General features: G+C 39.8%; 1 protein-coding gene across 1 annotated transcript in view; it reads left to right on the plus strand.

The window, feature by feature from the left end:
• The window catches only part of SNED1 (sushi, nidogen and EGF like domains 1), a 1598911-nt gene that overhangs the window by 1076374 nt on the left and 499677 nt on the right, over positions 1–22860 (plus strand). Inside the window, exon 21 of the mRNA XM_044070335.1 lies at positions 8956–9069. Coding sequence (XP_043926270.1) covers positions 8956–9069 — 114 coding nt within the window. The remainder of the gene's footprint in view (positions 1–8955; positions 9070–22860) is intronic.

Here is a 22860-nt window from a genome sequence, read left to right on the forward strand (position 1 = left end):
TGGGCTGCATGGCAGGCACACACTGGCCAATAGGGGCACATACACCCTTCCCACCATTAGCATGAGCCCCTGGCACAGGCTGGGTCCTCAACCCAACTTATCTCCGGTAACTACCCATTAGTCAACATTACCGAATCACCTAGAGCCATATTTTACACCATTGAGTGGCTAGCCCTGCCATGGTGTGCAGTTTGTGATCTGCGATTTCCTATCTTGAGGGTACTGCACACCACAGTAGATGCCCAAAGGGTTGGTCTGTACTTCTCTTCCCCTTTAGAGCACCATGTAGAGTCTGTGCTGCCGCCCACAGCTCTAATATTTTATTGAGAAACAGATTACAGAATTTAATTTCAGAGTTAATTACTGAGAAAATAGGAGAACATGTAAACTCCAAACAGACACTGGGCGGAGGTCAGCATTGAACCTTGTACCTTGTGCATGGGAAGTGAAGTCCTTAACTATTATGCCAATTGGTCTCACATTAACCTCTTGTCAGTACACTGTTGTTAAAAGAAATATGTTTTGATATCAGGGAGGCAATTAGTCATGTAAGCTGTAATTAGTGGGTAAGCAAATAATTATGCCCAGAAAACCTTAATAAATAATTTAATTGAAGCAAATAAATATAAGCTGTTTAAGTCGGGCCATAATTTTTTTTTAGATTATACTGTTTGTGGTAGAATACTTTAATATGCTCTTTTAGTGCTCCATCTGTTATAGTAAATGCCTTTATAACAAAAGATGTTCTTCCATATCACTGTTGGGATCTACCTGACTTTGTTGAAATTCCACTTCATCGAATTGCAATTCATCAAGACTGACAATATAGAAATCCCACTTCATCAAACCATGTGAACAACGGGAACAGCAAAGGTCTTCCCAGGGTAAGTAACCTCTTGTGCGAGATGGTGAAACTTGTCCTTTTCCCAACTGTAGTGCAAACTTGAAGTTGATATATTTAGTTGGGGGCATTGCCCCTGACCTGGGTGGGTTAGGGATGGTACATTTTAGGTTTTGTTTGTTTTTGGGTAAGTGGTTACTTACCCTGGGAAGATCTTCTTTGTTCCTGTTGTTCAATGAAGTGGGATTTTGATACTGTCAGTCTCGACAAACTGCGATTCAGTGATGCGGGATTTCAATGAAGTCAGGTAAACCCCACTGTTGCAATATTCCTTGCGGAAAGGATCTCCTGCCAGGGATAACCCAACACCCAGCTAGTACAGCAAAGCCTTTAGATCTTGTAGGTGCCATATGTCACATGAATGCTCCCCGCGTAAGGCATAGGGCATAAAGGTTACGTAAGGATGCAAACACTCAGAACTTCTTTCCTGCCAGTCTGAACTCCAATATTGAATGTCAGCCTGAACACCTTTTTGCTGTGCTAGTTACCAAGCTGTTTTCAGATAAGTGCCCCATTTGGGTTTCTTCTCTAACTTTTCAATTTTGTAGTGTACTTGTCTTCATGTCATCCAAGAAGGGATAATGTCAGTGTGGGGGGAAGTCTTCCCATAAAGACCATCATTACCAGTGTCTTTTTTGCTTAGGCAATTCCCACAACCATACAAAGTTGTCTATCTGTCAATTGTTTCTCCCTAAGACCCTACATAGTCACTTATCTTCCTTATCCATGTACCTTGAGAACCAGCGACTAAACTGTTAGCTCAGGGTGCTATGGCAGAATCCTTCCCATCCCAAGGGGCAGTTGTCTGCCAAGAAGAAGGTCAAAAAGATTAGGCCTAATCCAGTTGCTGTCCAGCCTCCCTAGATGTCTCTTTAGAAGGTAGTGAAAGCCCTGAAGACTATCCGATGCTTCCCTCAGATTTCTCTGCCGCTACCCCACTGAAGGCTGAGATCCATATTCTGACATGTCCTCAGAGACTTTTCCAACATCTGTTTCAGATGTTGAGGGGGAACTTCAGCTGATTATTTCTCAGGGATCGAGGGAGATTCCTCAGAATTAGTGAGGTAAGAAATTCCTACTACGATTATGGAGTCCACAAGGGTCTGAACCACTGATAGTCCTTAGGGTGGACATTCCACTCAAGAAAAAGCAGAAAACTAAACATATTACCCATTGCTAAAGATCTTCAACGTGAATGGCAGGATTTTACTCGGGGTCTGTTCAATGCTTTGATGGCCTTGAAGCCTCCTCAAGGGATGCCAGTCCCTGCTCCTCCCTGGTCTTCCACTCCTGTTGAGAGGCCTAGGGAATTGGATTCCTCAGATGAGGACTTGGATTCTGGGGAGGAATTTCTTCCCTTTCTTACTCCTCTCAAATTCCTGCTGTTCTAGAATATGGTTCAGATGAAGAGGATTCTTTGAGCCCAGATGCTCCCTTGGAAGAATTATTCTTTAGGGATGCTATTGCTGGTATGATGGAGTACTTTAAATGGAATTCCTGGCTACATCTTCATGCTTTGCCTGATTATATTAAAGCCAAGCTATTGGATGCTGCTGCTGCCCTGTTTACCCTCCAGGATAAGGGTAAGGCCTTGCAGGAACTCAAACATATTTTTGTCTCCCCTTTCTCCAAACTCCAGAGGAATTACCCATCTAAGACTGCCTTTGTTCATGGGCAGACTTGCCCACCTCCCAAAGGTAAGAAGGTGTCTTGGCATATTCCCCCTGTTAAATCCACTCAGACTCCTTCATCTCAGAAGCCTTCTTTTTAAGACAAGACTGTCTTCATTTGACATTTGACCTCCTCTTACCATCAGCCAGGTCCCCTTCATTCTGCATTTCACTGTCTCCGCCAAATTGGCATCAGATCACCTCAGAATCTTGGGTGCTATCATTCGTTGGGGGTGTTTCATGGTTTGGAAATCCCCCCCTACCGAAGGCATTTCACAACCTCCCTAGAACAGCTTGCTCATTTCCCAGAGGTTTTGCAGTCCCTTTTGGATGAGGGCATCATTCAGACTGTTCCATATATCCAAGCAGGAAAGAGTTTTTACTCCAAAATGTTTTTGATCCCTCAGAAGGAGGGTACATGGAGCATGTCTCTCAACCTGGAATCATCAAAAATCTGGACAAATACTCATGAAAAGTAGGTGCAACTGGTCAAACATCTGCATGCTGATTAATATAAAATCTGCATAGCTAATTATGTAACCCCACCCACTCCGGTAGAATTGTTGGATGCCATCTCCAACTTCTAAAAGCAGATTGAAGAACAGACAAAATATTAAACACAAAATATAAACAGAAAATAGAATAGTGTTTTATTTATATTAATATTTGAGCTTGTATCAAACTTTGAACTTGAGTAAAATTAAATATAATTTTATTTTATAAAAATAAAATTAACTGCTTGCTGTTTAGTATTCCTTGCTCTTCTACATGGAAGCATATAACTACAGCTGGCATCAAAAGAGGAATGAAATTGTTGTAAAGTGGTGGGGAAGAAATCATCAGGCATTTGTGCAGATGCATATCCCAGATGTACGAAATGGACTGTTATTCTCCATATGTTTCACTGACAACATTTACATCTGTGAGCTGTTATTAATACAACTTCATTGCAGGTTGCATTGTCCCTGAAATACAAAGTGAGTCCATGCATGTATCCTTGTGCATTATGCTCCTGACCAAAACATCTCAACATCCACTCCAGCATGGATGTTGCTTTTGGTCCATGTTTTCACTGCCCCCTTAATCTCTGTTTTCTAAAATACAAAGCTATTTTTTCATGTCAACCACTGCATTATAGATAACAAATCAGACTGCAGTAAACTTTCATGCAGTCTCTGGATTGATTACATAGTCATACAACAACATTTTGTGATGTTCCTTTCCTTTTTATATAACAATTAAACTTTTAAAAGCAAAATAAATATGCAAGCAGCAGGCTGAACACAAACACTTGGTTTGCTCACTAGGCAAAGTTCTGAACACTGGAAACACTGGACCCATTCATATTTTCCATCTCATAAGATGATCTAAATTTAAAATATTATATTCTCAGTTTTATACTATATAATGTAAAATACACAGAAATAAATGCGTTATTTTCTATGCATTGTTAGACACCAGGTTACACATCATCTCATCTATCAGAAATGAGAAGGGAATAACTTTGTCTGTAAACACCAAAATAGAAACCAATGAATAGACATCCGTAAATTAAGGATTTAACCTGCTTACTTAGTTTTCAGTGTATTGTCTACAAATGTAATCTTTACCTTACTTTACCAGGTCTATCCACACAGACGAATTCTTTCAGCACAGAATGGAAGAGTACAGCATATAACTGTGTATGAAGTGATTTCTCCACACACTAGATTCCACCATCTTTATAAATCTCCAGCCACCACAATTAATACAAAAATCCAGTATCACTGTTACTATCATGCAGTCATTTAATAAAACATAGTTTATCAAGCAATTCCAGTGCAGCCAGACCAGTAGAAACATTTTCCCTGAACAAGTCTCTTGATACACTACACTGCAGCCATATAGATCTAACCACAAATGAGAGAAACAGAAATCCCAAGGCATTTTCATAAAGAACTTCTCTGAACTGAAATAATGTCTGTGCGTGCTGGTTGAAGTGTTACGGGAGAAACGTAGTCGAACACATAGGAGCTGCTGTCATAGCATTTTAAATCAAGACACTGGTTCAGTCCTGTTATATTAAAAGTAACTGTTCACTCTAAATAATGCAGCAGCTAATCTTCTCACACTCAAAAAACATGTTATTTATTACTGCAATTAAATGTGATTAGACTGCTTATTTCATGGCTTAAAAGTTATTAAAACAATGGAAGTTACCCACACATTCAAGGTGTTTGGGTTTTTACCAAAAAGAACCCAACATGTACTAAAACTAAGTCACTCAAATTAATTTACACTTGTGTATTCTTCACCTTCTAACATAAAAAATGGAATAAATATCTCTCTGATTAGGAAAAGAAACATCACCTGTACAAACAGGAGCTGTAAGCCCCTTAGCAGCTCATTACTTTCAGACACGTTAACCTCTTAATCTGAATAATCCATAGCATACATGTACCATTCTACCAATTCAGCAGATATCTCCCCATAACATTTTTCCTATCACAAAAAATACTAAAGGTCTAGGCAACAATGAAGAATACTGGACCATGCCTCTCAACCTCTTAGAGGAAAAAATCTGGACAAAGCCATAAATAAAGGGGGGACAAAGGCCCAAAAATATGGAGAATTTTTAAATATTGCTGCTACAAACTTAGAAAGTAAATAGAATAACAAGTTTTGCATTAGTATGAATTTTCTGAAGGGTATGAAGTCTGACTTCAGTCTTTAATGATTTGCCAGAAAACCACAATTTTATGAACAACGGACCTTGAATATGAGGCAAAAATGTGAACATTCTGCAAAAATATGTACACTTGAGAGGTATGAAAGAAACATATTGAGGCAGCACAAGAACATGGACATGTATGTAATAAGTGCCCGAGCAGTATGTTCCTTCAGCTTACTGTCCAACCTACACTCAAAAAAAAAAAAAAAAATGGCATTTAGAAAAAAACACACCTAGAAGAACGGGATCCATGCTCATCTTGTGTGTACAACTGCAACATAGCTTGTGTCCATGGAGTGTAAGTTTTGTTTTAACGAGATTGTGCAGAAATAGATTTTTAATGGACCCACTTAACTTGGAGATTTTAATGTGGCAAATCGACAGATAATCACCCCTTTTTAAAGTATGGCTGATCAATATAATTGATTTCCTTAACTTTTTTCATTTTGAAAATCATGGACTATAATTTCAGCTGACAGAACATGGTAAAAATGGCGGCAAGAAGCTCTTACAGAGGCGACTGTACTGCCCCCCCCCCCCCATCTTTGCTTCTTTCCACTGGACTTTTGTGTCCAGTGTTTGCGTTTGCTTTTATTTATTTACACTTTGTTGACCGGCTTAGCCCCACAAGGTTAATAGTCTTGTTTTTAAGAGAGATGCTAGAGCTGACGTAGTATATCAAAAGAATACAAAAGCACTTACGTTTATTGTTTGTCCTAATACAGTTTTTTGGTGGAGTAAATCCTTGCCTTTTGTGTTGCTTTTCAGTTTTACAAGTTTGTTTTGTTATATCAAAAGAATGTTTTATACTTACATTTTAACTACCCCGCAAGTTTCCTGGTTTAAGTTTACCCAGTGCTTGCCTGTTTGTTCCACATTAGGAATAGAAGTACTCCCACTGTCAAGATGGAAACCTGCAGAAGTACTTGGGCTTGGTTTGGCACTTGGCAGAACTTAAAATTAAACTGTAAACACAGTTCCACTCACTCGCTTATGCCTGGCCTGCCGTGCTCCCTGCTGTATTCCAAATTATCCCAATCCAATTCAAACAGGTGCCTGCTAATTATAAACACAATCCCAGTCTCTGATAGACTGGCAGTCTCATGCATGCAGCGTGATGATGTCATCCACAACTTGTTAAAAAAAATCAGGAATTAAAGTAGCCACTCAGGAATTCATAGCACCCTCTTATTTTGCCCTCAAAACCGGTAAATACCAAGGACTTCAGTACAGTTGAGAGGTAGAGGCCAATTCTGAATCTTTTTCTCCTCATCGCCTTTCTGAAGGTCCCTTCTTTTCAGATGCTGTGTCTTCAGACCTTGCTTCCTTTTCTGCTTCACCAGGCCTTCTTGGTTTTCTCTAGACCTCAAGAATGCATACTTTCACATCCCCATTCACCCCCTGTTCAGGAAATTTTTAGATTTCTTTGTTTCTTCTTCTCATTTTCTGCTTTGCCCTTTGGCCTTTACATTGCCTCAGGGGTATTCACCAAATGTCTCACTCCTGTCTTTGCTTTTTGTAAGCTTCGAGTGATACAGACTTTCCCCTGTTTGATAACCTGCTCATTTAATCTCCTTCTCCCAGTAGTCTGTTGCAGGATCTCCAGTTTACCCCTTGTCTTTTACAAAATCTGGGATACATCATAAATCTTGCCATCGGGATCCACTCTCAGTAAGGGTTTCTCTGGTTCTCTCTTGTTTGTGTGATCTGCTGCATGCTAGGTTGACATTCTTCGGTTAAAGCTCACCTATCAGCAATGTCTGCTTTTCTGCTCTTGAATCCTCCTTTGGTCCCTCGGTTTGAGGTCAAGGAATTTCTTAAAGGCGTCCTTCATATCAGGTCTCCCAGAAAGCCTATTCTACTTCTTGGCACCTCAGTTTTGTACTTGAAATATTGACTTAGGCTCCTTTTGAACCTGCTAGTTCAGCTTCCTTGCAATATTGTACTTTGAAGACTGTTCTTCTGTTGGCTTTTACTTCAGCCAGGAGAATGGCTGTTCCTCATTTTTTAGTTTTTCACAGAGACAGGGTGTCTCTTTGAACTAATCTTTCTTGTATGGCCATTGTGGTTAATGAGTTGTCACTTAATCAGTGTATTCATCTTCCTTTTTTTTCCTTCGCCACAGTCTGCCAGTAGGAAAGTTCTTCACACCTTAGATTTGCATATACAGCTGAGTAACTTTCTGTTTCTTTTCATCCTAGGACTTTGAGATTGACTCTTTCCAAACAAACCTATCCTGGATATCTAAAGCCATTTCTTTTTGTTATTATTTTCATGGCAAATGTCTTTCTTCATCTGTGAAGGAATATTTTACAAGGGCGGTTTCCTCATTTGGTGTGTTTTTCAAGGGTTTGAAAACCAATTCCATCCTTGAGGCTGCTACCTGGTCCTCTGTTCATACTTTCACTTCTTCTTCTTTCGGCTTTGCCCGGTTAGGGGTCGCCACAGTGGATCATCTGTCCGCTCAATATTTGGCAGTGGAGTTCTATGGTGTGAAGTTGCCAGCCCGGCACCCAACCTTTGAAAGAAGGCACACACACACACACACACACACACACACACACACACACACACACACACACACACACACACACACCTAGGGCCAAGAGTGTCCAATCCACCTACAGCATGTCTTTGGGATGTGGGAGGAAACCGGAGCACCTGGAGGAAACCCACACAACCACAGGGGCAACATGCAGACTCCACACAGAAGGCACCCCAGCCAAGGATCGAACCGGAGAACCTCTTGCTGTGAGGCGACAATGCTAACCACTACACCACCGTGGCCACCCTCTGTTCATACTTTCACTAAACATTATACATTGGATGTTATTTCTAAGGCCAAAATGTTTTTTGCCAAGGCTATTCTGCATGGGTTTATAGGGGACTCTTCTGTACCTTCCTCCTCCCAGCCTTCTTCTTAGCTCTTGTACTCTCCCTTATGTAAAGAACACTGCAACAGTGGTATGGAAGGATGTGGTACAGTTGTGTAAAATCTTGCCATAACAGTAGATGTCCTTCTTTTCAGTGTTGCAGTATGTGGTCCCTCCCTCTTTTCCACTCTTTTCTAGTTCTTGCCCCTGTGTTTTTGTTGCCTTCCTGGCCAAGGGGCCCTTACTTCAATTTTCTTTTCCTTCTGGATGTACATTATCTCTTTTATCCTTAAGGGTATTCTGTTCCTCCTGGGAAAATTCAGTTCTGAGTGTTTGTGTCCATATGTCACCTTTTTGCCCCACACTTTAAATGAAGAACATACATGTGATGTATGGTGCCTGTAAGATCTAAAGTCTTTGGTATACTGGCCGGGTGTTGGGTTATCCTTGGCAGGCAATACCTTCTGTAAAGAATACTGCAACAGTGGAGAGAAGGACATCTACTGTTATGGTAAGATTTTACACAACTGTACTTTCTGTAGAATCAAGCAGTGACCATGGCTTCTGTATATCATTAATTTTATATATTTTACTTGTATAATAAAGGATCTGATATAAAAAAAAAAAAGCAGGCATGATCATTTTTTATATAAATAAGGAGCACAGTATTTTGTTATGAGGAGGCAACGGTTCTACTGTCTTATTTTACATCTACTTTGTTGCCTCTCTAAGGGATGCATTTGTGTAGTCCACCCTGCTAATATATTTGGCTCTTTAAACTGCTTTATTTCTATCCCTTAGTGATCGATCCGTGTTTCTTGAACCCATGTGGAATGCGGGGTTACTGTCGGTCTGAAAATGGGTCCTACAGCTGCACTTGCAAAATGGGCTACACTGGGATAAACTGTGAAAAAGGTAAGAATGAGATGGTTCAGCCCAGACCGTATGATTAAATTAATTGTCAACAGAGCAAGAAATACATTTTTAACAATAACCCCACATCTCAGAAGATATTGACACAGAAACTAATGCACCAGAAACCAAAGAAGGGAGTTAAGGAACTGAGAAATCCTGAGAGACAGACAGGATTTGGAAGGACTCAAAGATAACCTCATAAATATTAAGACACTTTTATAGTCAACTATATACAAAGGAAATGAAAGAAAGGGAAGTGGCTGGACATATCGTAAACTTTCCAAAAGGGATAAACTGCCCCAGAATACTCATCTATCTCTAATATAGATATAGATATATATATATATATATATATATATATTTATACATACACACACAATATATCGATATATATACAAAATCACTATTAGATGTGTATAGGTTGGAAACAGGAAAAAAACTGCCAAAGGAACGATAAACTGCACACTACAAGTTTAATGAAAATAAACGCAAAATACAGGTAAAGCACTTTTCGTCCAGCTTCATAGCCAGACTTCATCAGACAAATAACCATTTAAAAAAACACTGTTATATAGTAGAAAACACCCCATTCATTAATTAATTAATTGTAACCAATAACAACACAACCAATCCACCTTGGTCTTCCCTTGTGCAAAATATGCTTTAAACAAATGAATAATAAATAAATGTACTACATAAATATTCAACAAGTGCTACAGTATTCTCCATTACATATAAAAAGGCACATCTAAAACAACTTATAAAATAACTTAAAAATCATACATAAAAAAGAATAAGTATATATAATTGCCATTGCTTACAGGCAAACCCTAAGGCTAAGTCTACCTAATTAGGCTTCTCAATTTTAAAATACATGTGATGGATGTCACTTAATTTAAACCTGATGGTCTACTTGGATCTAAACGGAGCTGCTACAAATACCCGTACTTTTCCAATAATAACTGGAAGAGACCCCCCTCATATCAGGTACCACTTGCTCTATAGACCTAAACAGAAAGTTGTGGTTAGTTAATCTATTACTATGTCACTAGGGCATTCTCTAATTTCCCTTTATTTATGCTATATATGTGTTCATACACTCTTTCTTTAATCTTCCTGTCGTCTTCCCAATGTAAAATGCGGGACAATTGTGGCACTGGGCTAGATACACCACAGATTTTGAATTACAATTGAACCTTCCATCAGTCCTATTGATCCTGTCCCTTACTACCCATGAGTCTCTACAAATTTGTTCTTCCTTAGCAACATATTTCTTTAGAGTGCAGTCAATCAGCTTTGCTATAGCATAGGTAATAGATAATCTAGCATCTACCAATGCCCTCATGGGGGGGTTTAACAAGTTCTTATGTATCTTAGGTATATTTATATTTATGTATATCAGTTTTGTTAACGTTTCTGTGTTTTGAGTTCATTTTGTTAGTCATGGCTGCCGGTGGAATGTTAGACAGCTCTACTGAACTATTATCACATCAAATTTGTAGACACTCATGGGCTTTTCTGGCTGCTGTTAATGAATGTCAGTTTAGGGAAGAAGTGAATTTTTTAACAATTGATGTTGTAGACTTATACTTTTCAATACCATGGACGACAGGAATTGAGTGGGCACTTGAAAGAATAAGATGGCATGGGGCTCCTGAACTTGAGGATAGATTGATGGAGGAACTGTTGGACATAGTGTTGACAAACAACTTTGTATTATTTAACACAGAAATCTACTTACAGAAAGTGGGCATAGCAATGGGCTCACCATGTGGAGCAAGTTTTGCTAACCTGGTGATGGCCCATTTGGAACATCAGTTCATTTTTTCTGGGGAGATCATGGAAAAGATTGGTCTTTACACTAGATTCCTGGATGACATTTTTTTAATGTTTAAATGGGATCAAATAGTTGCTCAACAATTGTTAAACACTTGAAGTTTTTTGAGATTTACTAGCAACTTCCAGCAAGATAAGATCTCGTACTTAGACGTGGAGTTGGGGAAAGATAGAACTAGGAAACAATATGTTGCTAAGATCTATCGAAAGGCAACATATTCTAATTCCTTATTGCATTTCAGTAGCTCACACCCGACCCACCAAAAAAAGTTGGTTGTAAAAGGCCAGTTAGGATGAGCAGCTAGAATGGTGACTGAGGATGATGCATTTATAGCAGAATGTGAAGTTTTCAAGAGGATGTTTTTATTTAGAGGCTACCCTGAAACATTAATTCTCGTGTTGGTCCATGAAATACAACACAAGAGAGGAATTGGGATATACAAACCTATTTTAAGAAGATGCCAGATAGATAATATGATAGGAACACATGCAGGACCAGATGTTGTTAACACCTCTGTTGTGGCGCAATGAAGTATGAGGCTCCGAGGCAGAAAAGAGATTACGTGGTGAGTTTTATTACCCCTTACAGTATAGATTCACTTGGAATTAAGGAAATTTTATTGAGGAATTGGAACCTCTTTTTGACAGTGAACTCGTGGAAAAATTGGGGGATAGACAACCCTAATTTTTAAAAGGGGTAGAAACATGAAAGCCATACTGGAGGAGCATAGACGGAAGTTTTATAAGACTCCAGGTATGTTTAAATACGATTCATGTACTTTTTGTAAATACATGGCCTTAGGAGCTTCATTTGAAGTAAGGGATAGGATCTATAGGCTAGATGGAAGGTTCAGTTGTAATTCAAAATCTGTGGTGTATCTAGCCCAGTGCCAAAATTGTCCCGCATTTTACATCGGGAAGACCGACAGAAAGCTTAAAGAAAGAGTGTATGAACACATATGTAGCATAAATAAAGAGAAATTAGAGAATGCCCTAGTTAGACATAGTAATAGATTCCCTAACCACAGCTTTCTGTTTAATTCTATAGAACAAGTGGTACCTGATATGAGGGGGGTCCCTTCCAGTTATTACTGGAAAAATATGAGTTATTGTGGCAGCTCCATTTAGATTCAAGGAGACGACCAGGTTTAAATGAAGTGACATCCATCACATATATTTTAAAACTGAGAAGCCTAATTAAGTAGACTTAACCTTAGGGTTTGCCTGTAAGCAATGGCAATTATATATACTTATTCTTTTTTGTGTATAATTTTTAAGTTATTTTATAAGTTGTTTTAGATACCCGAGGTAGTGGTGCTGCGGTAGCGTTGTCGCCTCACAGCAAGACGTTGTCGCATTCGATTCTCAGCTAGAGCGTCTTCTGTGTGGAGGCATGCGTGAATGGGTGTGCCTTCGTTGAAGGTTGCACATCAGGGCTGGTAACTCGGCATGTAAAAATCCACTACCAAACATTAGCGGACCGGAGTTCCGCTGTGGCGACCCCTAACCGGGATAAGCCGAAAGACACAAACAATAAGTTGTCTTAGATGTGCCCTTTTATATGTAATGGAGAATACTGTAGCACTTGTTGAATATTTATGTAGTACACTTATTTATTATTCATTTGTTTAAAGCATATTTTGCACAAGGGAGGGCCAAGGGAGATTGATTGTGCTGTTATTGGTTAGAATTAATTAATTAATGAAGAGGTGTTTTCTACTATATAAGAGTGTTTTTTAAAATGGTTATTTGTCTGATGAAGTCTGGCTATTAAGCTGGACGAAAAGCGCTTTACCTGTATTTTGCTTTTATTTTCATTAAATTTGTAGTGTGCAGTTTATTGTTCCTTTGGCAGTTTCTTTCCAGTTAGTTGTCATGACATAATGTACAGACTGTTTCTCTCTGTCTGTATGTTTCTCTCTCTCTCTCACTATAAATATATATATATATATATATATATATATATATATATATATATATATATATATATATATATATATATATATATATATATATGTATATATATATATCAATACATACTTACATGGCATGTGCATGGCAGGAAAGCTAGATTCATATAAATTAGAATTTATGATACTAGGACTGCCCAAAATATAGGGTAAGACATGAAAAGGAAGCATGGGAAGGTTTAGAATGGCCAAGGAACCAACATTTTGGGTATAAGTAATAGAGGCAGAGAAGGTGATACATTGGATGCCCTGCATATTTGAGATTTTGTGGTGTACCAGGGTTTAGTGACAGACTTTAATCCAAGAGATAGGCAGCTCCTGGTGATGTCCTGAATCATTTATTAGGTGACCATAAACAGAGGAGCTGTTTTACGTAAGTTATTGTATTAGTCTGGATGAAGAAGGACAATGTAAAGCCCTGCTCAGCTTGGCAATACTGGTTGCTAAAAAAGCTATAACAAGAAATGGGAAATCATTCAAGATTATAATACTGGAAGATGTCCTTAAGATAATGGAAATAAAAAAGTCTAAACTACAGCAGTCCAACAAAAAACAATAAGCTACATGCAAACAAATTAGTTTTATGGCACCAGTTTCGAGAAACAAATTCACAGCTGGATGAATGTTTAAAAAATAAAGTACAGCTGACATGAAATATAACTCTTGAGGGAAACAGAAAAAACTCCTAGAAGGGCTATTTTACAATTAAGATAATTGGAATCAAATATTAAGTTGTCTGAAAATGTAAAAATTAAGTTCATACCTAAAGAAATTGCATTTTAAAACTCTGATAATTAATGTCCTCCGTGAATTGAAACAGAATATGAATATCTGTATATGTGATACTCCTGCTGCAATGAAAAAAGGCTGATACAGTTTTGTGCTGATTAAGTCTCTCGTTTGTATTAATCAGTAGTTTTTTTTATGGAGAAGCGATATTATTCTGTTAATCCTGAATAAAGATGTGTTTTGGGGAAAAAAACAAAGCAAGAACATACACACCATACTGTACATGGGTACATGCCCACAGAAATACCCCACCCCCATATTACATGCAGGCACAGCACATAACATATATATATATATATATATATATATATATATATATATATATATATATATATATGGGTCTACCTCAACCCACCAAAATTACATTTCTTCGAAATGTAATTTCAAGAGCCCATTTTTCTGAAAGTGCATTCATCCTAAAATGCACTTTCGCGAAAAAACATTTTAACAAACAGCAAGTGAGCTTGCTGTTGTTGATCACAGCACAGTGGGGATAAGGTAATATTCCATTTTCCCCACTGTAGTGCAATCTTGGAGTTAGAATAAATATGTTGCAGGGGTGTGGGGTGCGCAGTGTTAGTGGGTTTTTTTTGGTTTTCGTTGAATCAGTTTTTCATGAAAGTGAATTTTCGGATGAATGCACTTTCGGAAAACCAGGCTCGAGAAATTACATTTCGGAGAAATGTAATTTTGTTTATTCAACGTAGACCCAGAGATATATATATATATATATATATATATATATATATATATATATATATATATATATATATATATATATATATATATATGACTAACGAATGATCAATAAAGGATGAAAGCACTTAAGCATCAGTTCAGCCTATGAGTGTTTTTTTGTTTCTCCGTTTAATAACTAAAAGTTCTTTAGTCATAGTTTTACTTATTTTGTTGAGCCTTTACTCAGTTAGGTATTGATATATATATATATATATATATATATATATATATATATATATATATATATATATATATATATATATATATATATATAGTCTAGCACGTGTCCAAATCACAAAACATCAAACACACATACACGAAAGCACTTGACATCGAAAAGCGCTTCCGTGTATGTGTAGTTCAAAAAAAAAAATCTACGTTCCTGCTTTAATATTCTCACTCTGAGATCACACTACAATGGGGAAAAGGGAATTCTCCCTTACCCGCACTGTAGTCCGATCTATGAAACAGGCACACATACACAGAAGCGCTTTTCGATGTTAAGCGCTTTCGTGTATGTGCGTTCAATGTTTTGTGATTAGGACATATGCTAGTCGAGCATGTGTCCAGATCCAATATATATATATATATATATATATATATATATATATATATATATATATGTGTGTGTGTGTGTGTGTGTGTGTGTGTGTGTGTGTGTGTGTGTGTGCCCCACCATCCATCCTCAACACTTTTTCCCATTTTGCACATGGGGACAGACACACACACACACACACACACACACACACACACACACACACACACACACACACACACACACACACACACACACACACACACACACACACACACATACACACACACACACACACACACTGCCACACAATAGCAGAGGCTATAGCTGGTTCTCTGGGCAGAGAGTCTATCTTTCCAAAGTATTGCTTTAGAAGGTAAGTGACAGACATGTTGTACACATATTTATTTCATATTTTCTACCGTAGGACGGGACAGCTGCATATCAAGATATGTCACAGTAAGCATGTTCATAGGTGTTTACTAGGCTAACAACCACAAGAGCCTTTTTAAGCCTAGTCATGCATCCCAAATCTCTGACATGTTCTGGTGCCCTTGATAAGTGTAAACAGGAGCTTTGGAGATGAAACATTGATATAGACTTTTTTTAGAAAGAACCTGCAAAAAAGAAAGCCAAGTAAATATGTAATAGAGTGTAGATGGGTGAAAATCTGTACTGAGATCAGAACAGGTGCATGTTTGTAAACAGCATAGAAAACACAAAAATGCAGGCTGAATAATTCACTATATCTGCCATGCTAGTAAGTTAGAATTCCATATAAAGATTAAAGTGGTACTAAAGGCTTGAGATTCAAAGATACAATAAACTGAAAGGATTTGGGTATGCCTGGACCAAAGCAATGCAGCTAGTAAAAAGATACAAACTCCAGGAAAGAGCTTTGAGGTCTATCAGGTATGTTTCACTGTTTCAGCTAGCCCTCAGAAGCCTCCCTGTCCACTATCCCTGTCCACAATCTACCTATCCCATGTTGTCTGTTATCATACTATTGATCTATCCTTCACTTTCTCCAGTAAGTCATGCCAAAGCTTCACCAACTTCTCTACAAAACAGCACTTCCTTAAAGTGCTAATTGATTTCATTATCTTCCAGCTGCAACCCGTGCTTCGTTTTCCTTACTGTTGTACCCTTACAGAGTAACGTCACTTAACTTCCAGAGCTATAAAATGACATCATATGAAGTTCAGCATTTCCTTTCCTCTCACCTAAGTGTACATGTCTAATCCCTTTAACATTTCTTCATGCTCCTGTCCCTATACCATCTGTTTAGTAGCTTTCCCCTGCACTCTGTCCCCATGCCTGATTTCCTTTTCAACAGTTTCCAGAAATGCGTATAGAATTCTTGTACTGATTTTATCACTATCATGTGCAGCATAAGAATGTTGTTTGCATTCCTAGAGGTCATACCCTCAAAATGTCCCCATAGCCTGTTCACATTGTGCTGCATGACTTTTGTCTTTGGCTGTTGAGCACTCTTCGATGTATTTCTTTGTCGAGTTTTTTAAATCCATTCATTAGAGCCTGAGAAAAGTATAACCCATCCACACTAAAAGAACATAACTTTCTACTTCCTTGTTATAAATCCTAGCAGCCACCTGTGAGCTTATAGGATCATAGGATCATAGAAATTTACTAGACTAATGGCCCTGGGGCCCTTACAAACCTAGTCAAGTGTTTATCCCTAAAAAGAAACCTCAGTCAGCACCTGTCACCCCTGTCAATGAGGGTTACAGGTGGAACCCCAGGACAAATTTGTGGTTTCCCATCCATTCATCAAGGTTGCACTTGAAGAGGGTCAGCGAGGTACTCTGTTTGATGTGTATGGAAAGTCTATTCCAGAGACAGGGCAGCCTCTGGGAGACAAACCTGTCTCTCCAGCAGGTTTTGTTGATGTCGCATATTAGATTAAGGTCTTTTGAGTGGGTAATGTGAGGAGTTAGACTTATGGATATGGAGCATCTCTAGTAGGGCAGGGTCCGCAATTGCTTTGTAGGCGAGACTCAGATCACCCCTGAAAAATCTGTATGATACTGAGTAGAGTGATATTGATTTGAGCCTGTCTGCATAGGACAGATGTTGGAGGCCATGGATTCTCTTTTTGAGGTATTTCAGTGGCCTTTCCAGTTGCTGCAGATGTTTGCAGAGATACATCCCAAACTGGGCGTTATACTCAATTATTGGTCTAAAGAGAGGAGAGTATAGTGAGGTAATAACCTCATTTTTTCTAGATACAATCCCTTTATTTATGAGATGAACCAAGAAAAAGGCTTTTCTGACCTCCGCCGCTACATGATGGTCGAATGTGAGGTTGTTATCTACCTGAGTGCCCAGGTCTCTCACCACAGGTTGTGTGCTTAGGGGGTTGCCGTTGATGTGGTAATCAGTATGGGGTCTTGTTTTTGCAAAATGGTATGATGATACATTTTTTTGGATTTAGCTTGAGGCCATGACTTTGGCACCAGTCATTAGTTGCTGTTAGATCCACTTGCAGTATGGTAACATCGTTTGGGGAGTCAACGACAGCACCCAACTTACAGTCGCCTACAAACGTGGTCAGCCACAGGCCTTTTGTCTTTGCCTGGACCTCTGAGAAATAGATGCCAAATAGTAGGGGTCCCAGGACAGATCCCTGGGGAACTCCACTAGTGACAGGTCTGCTATTGGAGTTGGAGGTGCCTATTTTGACTTTGAGGGTCCTGTCAGTGAGCCAGTTGGCCACCCACCTGATGAGATAGGGATTTACACCAAGTTGTGTTAGCTTTTCGAAAATGCTCAAGTGGGGGATTGTGTCAAAGGCCTTGGCCAAGTCAAGGTAAGCTGTATGCACTGACTTTCTTTTATCCAGGGCCTTGATGACAGTCTCAAAGAAGTCAACCAGGTTCAACAGGAAAGATCTGCCCTTGATGAATCTGAACTTTGTGGGGTCAAGTGCTTAGATATTGCCTATGTCCTTGTTTATGAGATCCATAATAATATGCTCCATGGCTTTACAGATCAGACTTGTCAAGCTAATGGGGTGATAGTTTGCAGGGTAAGTAGTGGCAGCACCTTTGTGCAAGGGGATGACAATGGCAGTTCTCCACTCTGCTGGAATGAAGCCTGTACTTGGGCTGTGGTTGAATAGAGTGCTCAATGGTGAAGCCAGTTCTTGCTGGAGATGGTGCAGAATACATCCTGGGATACTGTCAGGTCCCATGGAAGCTGTGTTCTTTGCCTTGGATAGGGCCTGCAACACTTGATCTATGGAGATGTGAGGTGTGGGACAAGTATCGGGGATGTTGAAAGGACCTTTGGGGGACAGGGTGGTGAAGTTTGTGCTGAACCTATCTGCTAGCAAGTTGGCTAAGTCAACAAGATCAGTGTAAGAGATACTGGTAAGTACTAATTCAGAACAAACCTGGACTTGCCACAAAGGTCCCTGACATAACTGAAGAAAACTTTATGATTTCCCTTTGTTTTGAAGGCTAGTTTTGATTCATAATTGGCCTTGGAGGTTTTCACTAGTGATCTAATTTGCTTGTTGAGGCTAAGGAGGGAGTTTTCCCAATTTGGAATATGTTCCTTTTTTACCCTTGGACAACAGTTTCTTTATTTTGTTGTAAAGCCTGTTAATAGAGGATGTCCACCAAACAGGTTTGTGTTTCCTTGAAGAGCACATTGTAATTCTGTCGGGTATGGCTGAGTCCATGCAGTTGTACAGGTGCTTGTATACTGCACTGGCATACTGTTCAGCATAGTTGTCTGCATCCTCTGTGGGGGGAGGTGGTGTAAAGCTACTGATACCCTTCCTTAGTAGGTTGTAGTCAGCTTTTGAGAAGTTTTGTAGCTTGATTACGGATGGGGTGGGTGGGGGTTGGGTGGGTTAGAAATTTTGAATGAGACATTCCGATGATCTGATCTCACCATGGATGACCATACTATGGGAGTGCTGCAGTGGTCATCCATGTTGGTGAGAACCAAGTCCAGAATGTTATCTCCCCTTGTGGGGATGAGATGAGCTGCTCCAGTGCATTAGAGTTGATCAAGTTAAGGAATCATTGATAGAATGCATTAGTGCAAGAATAGTTCACCCAGTCTGTGGTGGGGGTAGTTGTAGTCACCAAGGATCAGGGTGTTGGGGATACCTTGATGGAGTCAAGTAGATGCAGGTAAGAGTAGTGGGTGTCCTGAGTCATGGAGGGGGGGTCTATAACTAGCTATAACTTGAATGGGTGTCTTACCAACTGTCAGTTGCACCTGGAGTAGTTCTAGTGTGACATGTTGGCAAACCAGTCTGGAGGTGTGCCTTTCCTTAATGAAGATAGAGACTCCACCACCCTTAGTCTTCCTGACCTCATTTTGGGGTTTGAATATGTGGAATGAGGTAGAGCTTGGTAAGGCAGGGGTGTTCTCCACAGCCCTGAACCGAGTTTCCATGGCCACACAGACATTGGTATCTTCCAGTGCAAGGAGAGCCTCCAATGAGTCTATTTTCAGGTTAAGGCTCCTAGCGTTAAGCAGCTTGACCTTCAATTTGCTGTTGGACAGATTTTTTATGTTGGAAGGTTTGTCTTTGGGACACCACCTAAAAAATGCACAATGGGGAAGGCGAGAGCCTAGGCCAGGATCTGGATACCCAGTGGTGACAGGTGAAGGCCATCTCTGGCAAAGCATCAAGGCCTGCAGAACATGTCATCCCAGGCAGACAGATACTGGATCCCCTTGGAATGACACCAGAAACTAAGCCAGTTGTTAAAGTCAATTATTTTTTGTTGCTATTGTGTTATCATTCTTGATGAAGATAGGATGCTGCTTAGGGCTAGGGTCATACCTGCCTGGAAAGCATACTCTGAAAGTTCAATCATGCCTGTCTTAATATAGTCCAGGGAGGTACATCTCAAGTCATTGCCACCAACATGGACAATGAGAGAGTTGTACTTGTACTTGTTGTGGAGAGACTTAAGTGCGTGCGTGATGTGGCGGATTCTGCCACCAGACACACAACTGACAGTGACCTTCTCCTTGTCGAGCCTGGTGAGAGGGACATCGGTGTGTCTCAAAACTGAGTCACCAGTGACTAGTATGTTTGGTTTTTTGTTATGCCTTACGGGCTGTGTTGGTTTATTGTTATGCCTTATAGGCTGTGTTTGTGAGGCACTGGTGTGTTGTCTGCTGTCTGTGATGTGTTGTGTTTGGAATGTTTGTGAGTGTGTTTTGGAGGTCTCTGCTGTTTAGGTAAGTTTTTATTGAGGACCTCTGCATAGGTGGGTGGGTGTTATGCTTGGCTATGTGATGTGGGTTGTGTGGTGTTTGTGTTGGCAATCTCCTCTTTGTCAGGAGTACTGACTGTGGCGTGACAGAGCATGGACTCCAAGTTACTGATGTACATGTATTTCTCACAGGTGGAAGACTTATGTGCTAGGAGAAGAGAGCTGTCAGTAAACATAAGGCAGTTGCTACACTGTCTGAGTATGCCCATGTTGACCAGGCTGGCAGGAGAAACTGATAGGAATTGTCCAGACATAGTGTTCTGAATGCTTGGGTGGACTTCTGGATAGAGGGTTTTGATAAAGGTTTGTCCACAAGAGTGTAGACCACAAGAACCTTCTTAAATGTAAAGTAACTGGCCTAAAGCACAAGTGCTAAAACCAAAGCTAAGATGTTTAGAATAACAGATAAACTTAATCAGGCTACTAACAAGCAGTCATAAATGCAGCAGAATAAAAGCACTTGAACACAGTACAGTGCAAATCACGTTGCAAAAAAAAATGTACTTAGCAGTTTGGTATATCAGATGGTAATAGAATCCAACACAGCCAGGGATTTTAGCTCTGCTATATCAGCTCTGTACAAATTCACAGAAATGAAGTCTGTACTAGAAGTGCAACACAGAAAATACACCTCAGCAATGACTAACACCTAAGATGGGCTGGCTCAACAACCCCCACCTGAAACTAGCTACAGAGCTACCCTAAGAAACAAGCAGTGCAATCAATAGAAATAATAAAGCAAATATATAAATACAGTACAGTGCAAATCGAGTTGCAAAAAAGTGTACTTAATCAGTTTGGTATATCAGATGGTAATAGAATCACAGCCAGGAATTTTAACTCTGCTATATCAGCTATGCACAAATTCACAGAAATGAAGTCTGTTAGAACTGCCAGGTGCGCCTGGGTATTTTACTAGTTTAGGCATCCTCAGTAAAGAGAATTCTGCTGTCCACTGTCCTTGTTATATTAGCTACAAATATGTTATAAAGAGCTAGCTCAAATATTGATCTCTATAACAATGTATCTTCCTCCAGTCATTACTCTCTTTCCATGTTCACCTCGCCATCTTAATAACATTGACTATACACCATGATATTCATTCAGAACAATCTGCTCTGTAGCATACTAAAAGGTCTTGCTTTGCCTGGTGTTATCAAATATATTATTTGTACAATGTTCTCGATGCATCTACTTTGCGAATCTGGGATCATGAAATTTTGCATCTAAGGCTCACAATTTCTCAACTCAAAAGCTCATAAGGCAAATCTCAAGACCATCAATATATCGGTTAAAGGTTACTCCATAGTGAGACACACTGGTGCACACCTCACTTGGCTGTGCAAGGAGATGATCATGGTCAGCTGAGTCTCAAGTGCTAGGATCTGACAAATCACACAGGCACTCAAGTTCTTGTACCACAAGTGCACACATGATGCAGTCATAGTACAGGTGGGAGTAAATGACTATATGAAGGGAGACATGCTGGAGCTCTTGGAATATGTATCAGAGGCAGGTATGATACCTAGCCTCAAGCAGCATTTTGCCATCACTGACAATGATGCCACAATGCAAACAAAGGATTATATATGTCAACAACTGGCTTATCTTCTGGTGTCATTCAAAGGAGGGTCCAGTATGTATCAGCCTGGAAGGAGATGATTGACAGTCCAAACTACTTTACCAGAGAAGGCCTGCTTCTCTCTCTCCAAGGTTTTCATATATTTACTAAAACCTTGCCCGTCCTCATAGTGCCTCTTTTAGGCAGTGTCAGTCTTCAAAACTATCCAACATAAGATAACAGAATCTGGAAGACATAAAGGTTTTGCTGCTAGGAGCTTTAACAAAAAACTCCACTACCTACAGGCACTCCTTATGCTAGAATGCATTGATATGTGCATTGTCACAGAAACCTAGTTCAAGTCCAAATCCCCAAATGATGTGGATATTCTACAAAAGGGCCTTACAGAAACAGATGCCTGGTGCCGGAGCCATGGGCTCAAGCTTAATGCCAAGAAATGTATAGTTATCCCCTTTGGAAAAAAAACATGTACCCATGAATTACCACATAGGTGGCAGGACACTAAACATCAAAGGTGTGATGAGAGACTTAGGGACACAGGTGGTCAGTGGTCTCACTTTCGATAACCACATCACCACAACAGTCAGGAAATCCTTCTATGTGGCACACCTCATCACTAAGGGCTTTTCATCTAGAAAAAAGGAGGTCATTGTCCCACTGTACTCATCCCTCATTAGACCCATTATAGAATATAATGCCCCGTTTGGTATGTACCTCTCAAGACATCTGCAACAGCTGGAAAGGCCACAGAAATACCTCACTAAAAGAATCACAGGCCTAAAGCAGATGCCATATGCTGACCGTCTAAAAAAACTCCAGCTATACTCTGTGGCATATCGTCTACTCAGAGGCAATCTCTGCTTAACATACAAGGCCACGTCAAACCCTGAGCTGTTGGACATGCTCCACTTAAAGAAATCCCAACCCCTCAGAGCCACATGCTCCAGGGATCTAAACCTTATCATCACAATGAACAAAACATGCTGGAGGGATAGGTTCCTGACCCAGAGACTCCCCAGACTCTAGAATAGACTGCCCATACATGTAAAGCAGAGTGCCTCATTGGCCCTATTC

This window comes from Protopterus annectens, chromosome 4.part1, assembly GCF_019279795.1.
Source record: "Protopterus annectens isolate FY-2018-M chromosome 4.part1, PAN1.0, whole genome shotgun sequence".
In the NCBI taxonomy this organism is placed as follows: Eukaryota; Metazoa; Chordata; order Ceratodontiformes; family Protopteridae; genus Protopterus; species Protopterus annectens.